This window comes from Rhagoletis zephyria, unplaced genomic scaffold (assembly GCF_001687245.7).
Source record: "Rhagoletis zephyria isolate East Lansing unplaced genomic scaffold, Rhagoletis_zephyria_1.1 Rzeph_scaffold_01019, whole genome shotgun sequence".
Classification (NCBI taxonomy): domain Eukaryota; kingdom Metazoa; phylum Arthropoda; class Insecta; order Diptera; family Tephritidae; genus Rhagoletis; species Rhagoletis zephyria.
The window spans coordinates 24110-35928 of NW_016158103.1; the positions used below are offsets into that span (position 1 = coordinate 24110).

Here is an 11819-nt window from a genome sequence, read left to right on the forward strand (position 1 = left end):
ATATGTTCGAAAGTGCTAAATGTTGCATTTTAAATGCAGCAAAAACGCTGCATTACATAAGCTTATATCCAGATATAAAAAGCCCACAAAAATATTGCCACTGATATAATTTATTGGGGTGTTCACAGTNAACAAATTTTAATTAACATTGTAAATTTTAGAATAATTGTGGAATGCATTATCTGTAAATTATACGTACAAAATAAAAATATTTTCTTGCGTCATAATAAGCGTTCAGCACAAATATTATGCAAATACTGACGCGATAAGTATTGAACATGTAGCATTCGTGCGCGATCCATCAATCCATCAATATGGATCGCGATCAAAGTATCGTGATAATTACTAATCGTGTAACAGAGCCCTATGTTAGAATCATGAACGAAAGACACAAGATCACGTAAGAACAAGAGAGTTAAAAAAGTCGATTTTTTAGCGGGTTCTACGCCATCTTGTTTCACTGGAAAACGAGCGAAAAGTAAACAAAGTAAAAAAAACAACGAAAACCAAAATTAGCCAAAATTATTGTCAGCCACTTTAAACGCTTAATTTAGGTAAAATGATGCAACAAAAACCTTTACAATGTGTTGTCATGTTGAATTAACTCTTTTTTACTTAAATAAAAGTGTAAAATAGTGGTGCTTTTGATGTAAACACACGCTCAGCTGACGAACCCGCTTTCGCAAACTTTTTTCTCAAAACCAGTTACAAATACAACGTCGCGTTCTTACGTGGTCTTGTATTTTTGGTTCATGTGTTAAAATATAACTGGCCGTCTCCATAGGATAAAATGTATTGCTGTCCAGCTGTCATTTTGGTCGCTAGCTATAAATTATATCAGTGGCAATATTTGTGTGGGCTTTTTATATCTTGATATAAGCATCTGTGAGATTGCTTCTAAAACGTATTTTTGCAGGATTTAATCACTTAAAAAAACTTAGAAAATAGGCTGTTTTACATCCAATTACACAATAACAAATATTTAAACCGAAAAGAGTTCAATATCTGCTTATATATTAAAATATCAATAATGTTGCCGCCACGAAGTTTTCATGCAAATGAACATGTAGCTGTCAAACTACCAAATTGCCGGCAATAGATGGCAAGATATAAGCTTTGAATTATATTTCTCTTGAAGAGCAATGAGCGGTCCTCATTGGCTATTTATATTCTAACATATGTATCAAGATATAAACTTTATCCTGTGGAGACGGGCAGTAATAAATAGCTAATGGAAGCCGCTCATTGCTTCAAGATCAGATCTTATATCTTGCCATCAATTGCCGGAAATTTGGCAGTTTGACAGCTACATTTACATTTTCACGAAAACTTCTTGTCCGCAACATTATTGATATTTTAATAGGTTTGTTCCACAAGATACTCGAAGTCACTTCGAGTTACACATACGCGTTTCATAAGGAAGTTTTAGAGTTTATTTGATATACAAAACAACCACAAACCTAATAAAAAAGCAAAAATTGAGCTATTTTCTGTCAAAATATTTGTTATTATGTACTTGGTGTTAAAATAGTATATTTTTGAAATTTTTTAAGTTATTAAATCCGGCAAAAATGCGTTTAGAACCTATCTTACAAAAGCTTATATCAAGATATAAAATAGTATAATAGTAATAGATAGTAGCTTCTCCAGTAAAACATTGCAGACAGAGCGTAAAAGCAANTATCTAGCGACCAAAATGACAGCTAGACAGCAATAAATTTTATCCTGTGGAAGCGGCCAGTTAACGAAACAAAGCCAGCGAGTAGGTTTTACACGTTGCTTATAGACAAGATGGCTCCTCAAGAAACGAGCGATGTTGACTCGTTCATTCGGTTTTTTCCCTTCACCGACATAACTTGATTTGCTACAGGTGAGTTAAATATTTTACTTAAAATCTTTAGAAATACAAACTATTTCACAAGAACGATAATTTAATAAGTGTTCTTAAAAATTCGAATTTTTGTAGATAATAATTAGTTGGTGTTGGAATTATGTTAAATGAAATAAAATTTAGTCGATCCTTTGGCACGTGGTCAAGATAAAGGCGACATGTTTTTTTTAATAAAAAAAATGGTAGTATTGATTTTCCCTTCACGGTTTTCACCATAAGGTTGCAAAGCTTAAGCTATGGAACAATCATGGTTTAAAGGTGTCTGATATTCTTATGCATTAATTAAGGAATTAACCTCAAAGTACGTCGACATTAACAAGCACGTTTACTTTTAGAATGGCGGACGCAGCTCCAGCCCGTGGTGGTTTCCGTGGAGGATTTGGTTCTCGAGGTGGCCGTGGTGGCCGTGGCCGTGGTCGCGGCCGTGGACGTGGACGTGGCCGTGGAGGCAAAGAGGACTCCAAGGAATGGGTTCCAGTAACCAAATTGGGTCGCTTGGTGCGTGATGGAAAAATTCATTCATTGGAAGAGATCTACCTATATTCATTACCCATTAAAGAGTTCGAAATCATTGATTTCTTTGTGGGTACAGCTCTCCGTGATGAGGTATTGAAGATCATGCCTGTCCAAAAGCAGACTCGTGCTGGTCAACGTACTCGTTTTAAGGCTTTTGTGGCTATTGGTGACAACAACGGACACATCGGGCTTGGTGTTAAGTGCAGCAAGGAAGTAGCTACCGCTATCCGTGGTGCAATTATTCTGGCTAAGCTGTCCGTCGTGCCCGTACGTCGGGGTTACTGGGGTAATAAGATTGGTAAGCCGCATACTGTACCATGCAAGGTTACTGGCAAATGCGGTTCGGTATCAGTGCGCTTGATTCCTGCTCCTCGTGGTACTGGTATTGTATCGGCACCTGTCCCCAAGAAGTTGCTTACCATGGCTGGTATTGAGGATTGTTATACTTCAGCTCGTGGCTCGACTGGTACTCTTGGTAACTTTGCCAAAGCCACTTATGCCGCGATTGCTAAGACCTACGCTTATCTGACACCTGATTTGTGGAAGGAGATGCCTTTGGGTGCCACTCCATATCAAGAATTTGCCGATTTCTTGGCTGAAAAGCCAGGTAGCGCTGCTCGCCATCAGGTAGAAGCATAAGATTTATAAGGCGTCATATAAAGTTAAATTAACTAATGAACCAATAAATAAACTATTTAATTTGAATATTTTAGTAGATTCTTCGTATTTAAATTCAATTGCAGGTGGGCTACTATGTACTTAGTAGCATATTGTTTACATGAGTGGAAATTTGGAACAAATGCAGTTGGGCTCCAAATCTCAAAAAAACAACAACAAAAAATTTGAATCGATAGAGATGATTAAGCTGAGTATAACGGTATACTTCTTTGTTTTGGGCAAACAACAACAAAAATTATCAAAGGTTAAAGTTCAAATTAAGCAATTTTTGAAATCAAGATTTCCTAAAAACGGATGGATGTATCTTGAAAATTTTGATCTCATTTAATAGGAAATTTGATTGATGATGATTGGTATACGTACTTTATATATATGTTGGATAGTTCTTACAAAAATTAAGTTAATGTAAAATAATTATAAAAAACACCTTTTGCAGAGAACACCTTTCTGCGTAGGTGGCCTTCGGCCGCACTTAGGGATTACAACCCTCACAACGTAGCATTCTCTTTCTGTGTTGCGAAGAAGAGGCACTGAACACCTTTTGCAGAGAACACCTTTCTGCGTAGGTGGCCTTCGGCCGCACTTAGGGATTACAACCCTCACAACGTAGCATTCTCTTTCTGTGTTGCGAAGAAGAGGCACTGAACACCTTTTGCAGAGAACACCTTTCTGCGTAGGCGGCGTTGGCCGCACAGGGTTTGTAAGCTTTTTTTTATATAATTCTTTTACATTAATTCAACTTTTGTAAGAACTATACAACATATATATAAAGTACGTATAGCAAATTAAAGGGAATCAAATTTGCCATTAAATGAGACCAAAATTTTTAAAATCCATTCATTCGTTTTTGAGAAATCTTGATTTCAAAAATTGCTTATTTTGAACTTAAGCCTTTGATAGAATTATCTTGTTGTTGTTGTTTGCCCAAAAAAAGAAGTATACCGTTATACTCAGCTCAATCATCTCTATCGATTCCAATATTTTTTTTTTTAATTTGAGATTTGGAGCTCAACTGCATTTATGCCCTTTTTACCAACGCCCTACTTCAGAATTCGATTGAAAAATTACCTATCTCAAACGAAAATACATGGAAATCGTGATTCAATTCCCTGCAAAAATCGCTGGATCATGTAGTCTATTTGTGGTAGATTGGAGTACTTACAAAAGTGTTCCTCTGTCATGCTGTAGCGGACCAACTGGTGTCTCTGCGCTAGCTTATTGTTTGTTATCCGATCACTGCTCGTGTTTTAACGAAACGTGATTGAAGTTGAGCATTTGAAAGCACATTTGCATGTCTGGCTGTAGCTGAACGTGTAGAGATGCTCGCTGTTAGTTCTTAGCTCCCAGCATGTTCGGGTTCGAATACCGTCAGAGGCAACATATAATTTTTAATTTATGATGTCTTGGTTTTTATTAATTTTGAAAAAGTATTTGAGAAGTGAAGAACAAAAGCGTGTACAAACGAAAAAATATAGCAACAATGCCATTGTTAATATGTTGGAGTAGTTTTGTGCTACTCTGATGTAATGCGGGGATGGAGTATATGGTCCTGCCCTAGGACATCGCAATGTTAATTGGACCATATTTTTTATATGAATTGTGGTCAATTTTGGAGTACTCCTTGGTCCTTAGGGAGTACTCTTTACACGCATGCATGGATTAGTCGCGAATTTTGCAGGGTTATTAAAGGTCTTGTAAGTAGTTTTTTTTTTAATTTTTCACTCCCCCCACAGGGATGGTTTATAGAAGCAGCAGAAAAAGGGGAAGAATTCAATCACACTTCCTAAAATGGTATTTTAACATGATGTAATAATAAAAATAAAAAAACATTCAACTATATTAATAAAAATAAAAAAACATTCAACTATATTAATGGGCAAAGAATAGTTAAAGAAGAAACACTGTTTCATGTAAGGCAGTCTATATGGCGGAATTAGAGCGAGAAGTTGCCAACTGATAACACCTTGTATTATTGCATCATGGTATTTTAAAACAAAAACGAATTTGATTTAATTATTTAATATAAACAAGCTTATTTACATCGAATATAACCCCCGATTGTTATTAAAAATAGATATTTCAATGTATATACCGCAGTATATTTACTGTAATAAACCTTTTCGCAGTTTTTCACCAATTGGTCCCCGAGGAGTACTTTTGGGTTGTGTGCGGCGCTTTCGTTTTTCGCGCACGGCAACACACTGTGGGGAATTTCGCCTCATGATTAGAAAAAGTTCTTTTCGAGGATAAAATATATATAGTTGTGTTATTTATGAACAAAATGTGGGGTAAATATAATATACAGTAAAGTACATAAATATTGCTTGTATTTCTTTAAACTGGAAACTCAAATCGTAATTATAGCACTGAATGAAGTTTTCATAAATGTAAGTTTAAAATCAATAAAATATCCATTTTAAGAATATATTTTTATAAAAACGTGAATTTATCAAAGAAAATTCTAAATTTCCGAATATATTTAAGTCTTTATTTCAAAAGAAAAAAACAAGGTTTGTATAGTTATGGAGACTCCAAAGCCTGCTAGCGCATCCGCCCACAGAGCTCATTAAGCGCACCCAAGTTTGCGACCATTACCCGGAGCTCCTCAAAAATACTCAGGATCAAAGTATAGAATGTCACCAATATGAATTATACACACATACAATAGTAATTGCTATGAATGGCTACCGTATAAACTAAGAACACGCATTTGCTTGGAGACTCCCGAAGGTTAAGGTGGTCATAAGTTCAGCCAGCCCATCCAATGGTCTATTNAGCTACCGCATAAACTAAGAACACGCATTTGCTTGGAGACTCCCGAAGGTTAAGGTGGTCATAAGTTCAGCCAGCCCATCCAATGGTCTATTATCCGGAGCTGCTCCAACATGATGAGTAGATTTTAGTGAGGCTCACATGCCACTGCCTCTGGCTACACACTGCATATCGGAGTATTGCAAAATAAATAGCAATTATCTCTTATAATTATAAGAAGTGTTTACAAAATTACCTGTACCACTCTGACATAGTACGGTTGTTGCTCCCTTTCATACCACAGTAAATTTGTATGCAACTCTGAATCGGCAAAATTCATGCTTCTCATTATCAACCCTGATCAGATTTTACCCCCGATGAGTACTCAAAAAGGTTTATTACTACTACTATTATACTGTATACTTTTTTGGCCATAGTGTTGCTTGCAACACTAGTCCTTTATGGGGACCAAACTTGGTGAAAAAAAATAGCTAAGTTTGTTTACTGGATATACTGAGGCTGACACGATCTGTCTTGCCAGAGCGCCATGTAAATTAAAACTCAACACCTCAGAATTTTTCTGTAGTTGTAGCCCATATTGCAGAAAGCTGAAATTAGTCAAGAACGTAAACATACCGGTATAGCTTCAAGAATGATAGAATACAAGATTGCGCCGATCGGAGAGGATTTTTGAGAATAACTTGTGTGTGACGTCACACTGGTGCAATTGCGAGAGAGAAATGCCAAAACGTGAGCAAGAATGGAAGAAGAAGAAAATATGTTGCAAGGAAAACGTAAACAAGTTGCACCAGTGTGACGTCATGCAAACAGCGATTCTGTCAAATTCGTTAAGAGAGGAATAGCGGTCCGAGATCGGCGCAACCTTTGTATTCTCTCAATCGTGGTATAGCTTGATATACAGTTCAATGCGAACGTGAACGTTCGCAAAGGCAAAGAATTTCATTTGTATTCTTATGGACGCTCGCACACATCTGTCAAAACTTGGCGTTCACATGCGAATGCTTTGCGTACGCACACAGTTGAGTGGGAGCTCGAAAAAAGGCATATGCATTTTAAATTATTATTTATTCTATAATTCTGAAAGATATTTTAATTCTCTATCTTTTCATGCCTCAACTATAGCAAAAAGTTGAGTAATAACCAAGAATGATAGAATACAAGATTGCGCCAAGGGTGGTCTCCCAAATCGCCCGGGAATAAGGTTAGTCATTTTAAATTTTATATCTATGTTCGTCGACATTATATCCTCAGTATATCCAGTAAACAAAGACTTTGTTTCTTTTCTTTTCTAGCAGATAATTATCAGGAATAAGAAGAATGAGGAAATTGAAAGAATTACGCTCACAGAGAGCGAAATAACGAAAAAGTAAAGAAACGCAAAACTAGCAGAAACTAGCAAGTAATCAGCTGATCGGTGTATTTGACTATTGAAAGTATTTGGCGCGAATTTTTGTTTATCCGTTTTGACAGCTGCTAGTTTCTGCTAGTAAAAATTTTACTTGCAGAAATTAGCAGGAGAGCCAAAAAAAGAAGAGCGTAAGATCGAGAGAGAGCTGCTAGTTTCTGCTAGTTTTTTGGGTTAAGAAACGCTTTCCAGCAGAAATTAGTGATAATTTGTGATAATTATCAGTTGAGAAACAAAGCTAACTGCCCTATTCTGTGGCCCTCACAAAAATCACCATACTCACTATTGTGAGGTTTCTGACTATTGTGTGGTTATACCTATGCTGGCGTAAATTTAAAAGCTCATACGCTCACAATTGTCAGGAAATTTATGATGTACGAATAAGACCCTCACAACAGAAAAACAGCCGATTTTTATTGATAATGTTTTGTTAATTTTTGTTCGCTATCAGTGTCTGTGTTAAGTTTTTTTTTAACTAAAAGTATATTCAGTAATGGCGCAGTAATTGCTTGTTTTTGCGGCAGTTTCGGAAGAGTTAGAGCAGGCATAGGATTAGAGCAGGCATAGGATTTCATTTCCATACAAACTTTTGCTCCAAGTTNACGCTTTCCAGCAGAAATTAGTGATAATTTGTGATAATTATCAGTTGAGAAACAAAGCTAACTGCCCTATTCTGTGGCCCTCACAAAAATCACCATACTCACTATTGTGAGGTTTCTGACTATTGTGTGGTTATACCTATGCTGGCGTAAATTTAAAAGCTCATACGCTCACAATTGTCAGGAAATTTATGATGTACGAATAAGACCCTCACAACAGAAAAACAGCCGATTTTTATTGATAATGTTTTGTTAATTTTTGTTCGCTATCAGTGTCTGTGTTAAGTTTTTTTTTAACTAAAAGCATATTCAGTAATGGCGGAGTAATTGCTTGTTTTTGCGGCAGTTTCGGAAGAGTTAGAGCAGGCATAGGATTAGAGCAGGCATAGGATTTCATTTCCATACAAACTTTTGCTCCAAGTTGTGGATTGCAAACTGTGTGAAGTACTGGAGCTACTCCTGCTTTGTTATTTCTTTTTAAATTCGCCTAGAAAATAAATAAAACCAGTAATTATCAAAAAATAAACAAATTGCAAAAATATTTACTTTTCCTGTTGTTCAGCATCCTTCTTTTGTATTTATTTTATTTACGAAACCGCTGTTAGACAGCAAGATGCTTTTCACCTCGTGTGGTGATTTTGTTGAGCTTTTTTCTTGTGAGGTGTGGGCTAGAATAACCTCACAAAATAGACCTCACAAGAAATTTCACAACGTTTTGCTCACAACTCAGTTGTGAGGTTTTATTAGAATAGGGCTGTAAACTTAGCTATTTTTTTTCACCAAGTTTGGTCCCCATAAAGGACTAGTGTTGCAAGCAACACTTTTTCGGCAATTAGGGTGTTGTGCAGCTATTTAATGTGGTGAAAATGATTTAAGCACTGGAGAGATTTATTCACACGGAATTGGAGATAGGGCTGATAGATTTATTTTAAATAAATTGTGAATCTGCGAAAATATCTTTTCAGCAGATGAATATACTTTTTAACCTTTTTCCCGAAAATTTACATACAGGCTCGAAAATATGCGAGTAACATTAGGTTTGTATAGTAACTTCTCCAGTAAAACATTGCAGCGAGAGCGTAAAAGCAAAATAGAGCGTAAAATTGAGAAGAAGAGAAAACTAGCAGAAGAGGTTATTGAACACAAAACTAGCAAAAACTTGCAAGAGAACAGTTGTTGCACTGCTTTGACAATCTGCTGTAAACATTTTACTATTTATAAATCAGTTTTAAACTCTTTGCTTTACACACAAGCACTTACACTGTCCAGTACATCATTAATATTTTGATTTCCACTCATTTGACTTTTGTTAGTGCCAAGGAGAGTCAATATAAGGTGATAGCAGGAGTACAAAACAAAAATTTACATGTATTTTGTTTTTGCTTTGGCGGCATAAACTGTCAAAATCTCTAAAAGTGTGTAAAGAAATTCAAACAAAATTTTTCAATTTGATATCAGAAGCCGTACGGCGAAACACATACACAAAATCAGCTGAGCTAGTAACACCACTTTATATATATTCTTTTGACATTTATTCTTCTTCTTCTTCTGCTAGCTAATTTCTGCTAGTAAAAATTTCACTAGCAAGAATTTGCAGCTCTCTCGTGTTGTTACGCTCTCGATTCAGTGCTCTCTTGCAAATTTTTTGGGTTATCATACACTTTTCCAGTAAAAGTTTGCAGGTTCCAGTACAAATTAGTACTGACTATTGGTAAATATACAAACCTCCTCAAATATCGTCGCCTGGATGGGAAATTGCCGGAAGCGTCATTTCGACAATTTGTCGTTTTTGGATATCTTCTTCAGTTTCCGACTAATTGACTAAAATTTTTTCGGTTATTTGGTACAAATTGCGTTAGTATTGCTGTCGTACTAAACTAATCAAGATCTTTCAAATAGAGTTATCTGTTCTTCTTTAGTTTCCGACATATTCAGCTTTATCATGAGTTTCATTTTCTAGAACCGGGTCACTTTTCGTTTGCGTGTGTTCACTACAGGTGGATGAAAAAATTGTTGGCGAAATTTTGTTCGGGCGAAACTCACGATTAGGCTGATTAGTAAAAAGTATGGTTAATTTATAAAAATTGTTATCACATTTTGGCGTATATCACTAAAACTGACTGCAAATTTTTTGACAAATGTACACGACAAAATTTTATTAAACTCATAAATGGTTGACACTAAACTGAAAAAAATAAGATAATTTAAGAATTTCATGAACTAATACATAGCATTCTACGACGCTTTGGAGAAAATCTGTAGTCGTGTTTCTGAGAAATTACATTCCAAACTTCAATCGTGAGTTACCGAAAGTAACTTGTGACAATCTTTTATCCAGGGATCTACATAAATTATAATTGTCATTATTTTCGCAGTTGGAGTATATGCCAGACAAGTACATGGTACAAGTATACCTAAATTAGCGCGTTGAACTTGTATATTTATCTCTCTCTAACGCATTAATTCTATATACGTCAGTACCAAAGTTATGTCTACATTTAATAATGGCTCTATGACAAAATATTCATGGAATGTATTCGTAGATTTTTATTTACTTCATTTCATACATTAGTATTGATGTTTTTTACTAAATACCAGGAATAAATATTTAAGAAAACAACTATTTCATTTAAGCTTAACCAACTTTTAGTTGCTCGGAGCTAATTTTGGAACGCTTCATGAAATATTTTCATAGACGGTAAATGCCACCCTGGGTGCATCATTAATGACCTGAAAACCCGAAACAAATAACAAAATTCCATCTGAACCAATATTCTCAAAAATTATACAGCAAAACAAAAACAATTTTTCCAATTTATGCACTGGTATTTTTATTATTGCAATACAGTTTCAGCTCTTCAAACATTTTCCACATTATGCTTTTAAAGCTAGTAGTTTCCGACCCCATTTGCTCGTTTTTTTCAGTTCTGAATTTAGGCTGGGTTTTTTGGGAACTTACTGTGGGTGCATACAGACCACATTTTGTAAATATGTACATACATATATATGTATACACTCCAATCGACAGAAATCGACCCGTGTAAAGTCAACTTCCAGAATTTTTTAATTTTCTTTTTTTTTTTGCTTGGGCGCCTTTTGAAGATGTGCCAAAGTATATTGTCGCCTTAAATACAAAAAAAAATTTCTTTAAGCGATCTTTCGCAACAGTTTGTTGATCTTATAGGGAATTTACATGAGGCGATTTTTCAGGCGATTTTTAGTTGAAAGCAACAATCGCCTGGTGTAAACAGCCTTTCAACTAATCGCTTACAATGAAGTTGGTCGGCTCCCTACTTTCGTTCAACTTTTGGTTCAACTAATCGCCTGTGAAAGTTGAATCATGTAAATTCCCTATTATGCTCACGGCTACCGAAAACACCAAACTCAACGTAGTGATTAGCCTTCTTGCGCCAGCCTCGGTTTGATGTGTTGAGCTTGAATGGCATCAGGAAGTTGGAGGCTTTCTTGAAGTGGGTTCCAACAGTGAATATTTCGTGCGCCAAATAATCAACGCACTGAATTTCGTGCGCTTTACGCAATTTGCGTTCGATCACAAAGCTGTCAGAGATTGGGACACGTTGATGGTTGTGCTTGACAATTCCACGTTTGTACAGCAATTCACGAACGGATTTAAGATTTGTATAACCCCATATAGGGTTCGGCATATGTAGCATATTAATGNGGAGATTGGGTCACGTTGATGGTTGTGCTTGACAATTCCACGTTTGTACATCAATTCACGAACTGATTTAAGATTTGGATAACCCCATATAGGGTTCGGCATACGTAGCATATTAATGGTTGCCTTGTTCAATTTGATGAACAAACTGTGGCGAAAACGGAACAACAGTAAAACTTTTGGTGCAACTTTGTTGTTACCGCGGATACGGATCACAAAAGCCAATTTGGATTTTTTAGACACGTAGAATTGGCCGTGTTTTTTCTCCACACGGCGCAA

The 11819-nt window shown here is 36.0% G+C and overlaps 2 protein-coding genes across 2 annotated transcripts; one reads left to right on the plus strand and one right to left on the minus strand.

The window, feature by feature from the left end:
* The first annotated feature begins 1811 nt into the window (after positions 1 to 1811).
* LOC108362462 (40S ribosomal protein S2) lies at positions 1812 to 3119 on the plus strand. The gene is made up of 2 exons (XM_017615442.1): positions 1812 to 1870; positions 2227 to 3119. Exon 2 carries the CDS (start codon positions 2228 to 2230, stop codon positions 3044 to 3046), a length of 819 nt encoding a protein of 272 aa, XP_017470931.1. The 5' UTR covers positions 1812 to 1870; position 2227; the 3' UTR covers positions 3047 to 3119.
* An 8080-nt stretch (positions 3120 to 11199) lies between these two features.
* Positions 11200 to 11535, minus strand: LOC108362469 (60S ribosomal protein L7-like). Its single transcript, XM_017615447.1, has one exon. It carries the CDS (start codon positions 11533 to 11535, stop codon positions 11200 to 11202), a length of 336 nt encoding a protein of 111 aa, XP_017470936.1.
* Positions 11536 to 11819: the final 284 nt, after the last annotated feature.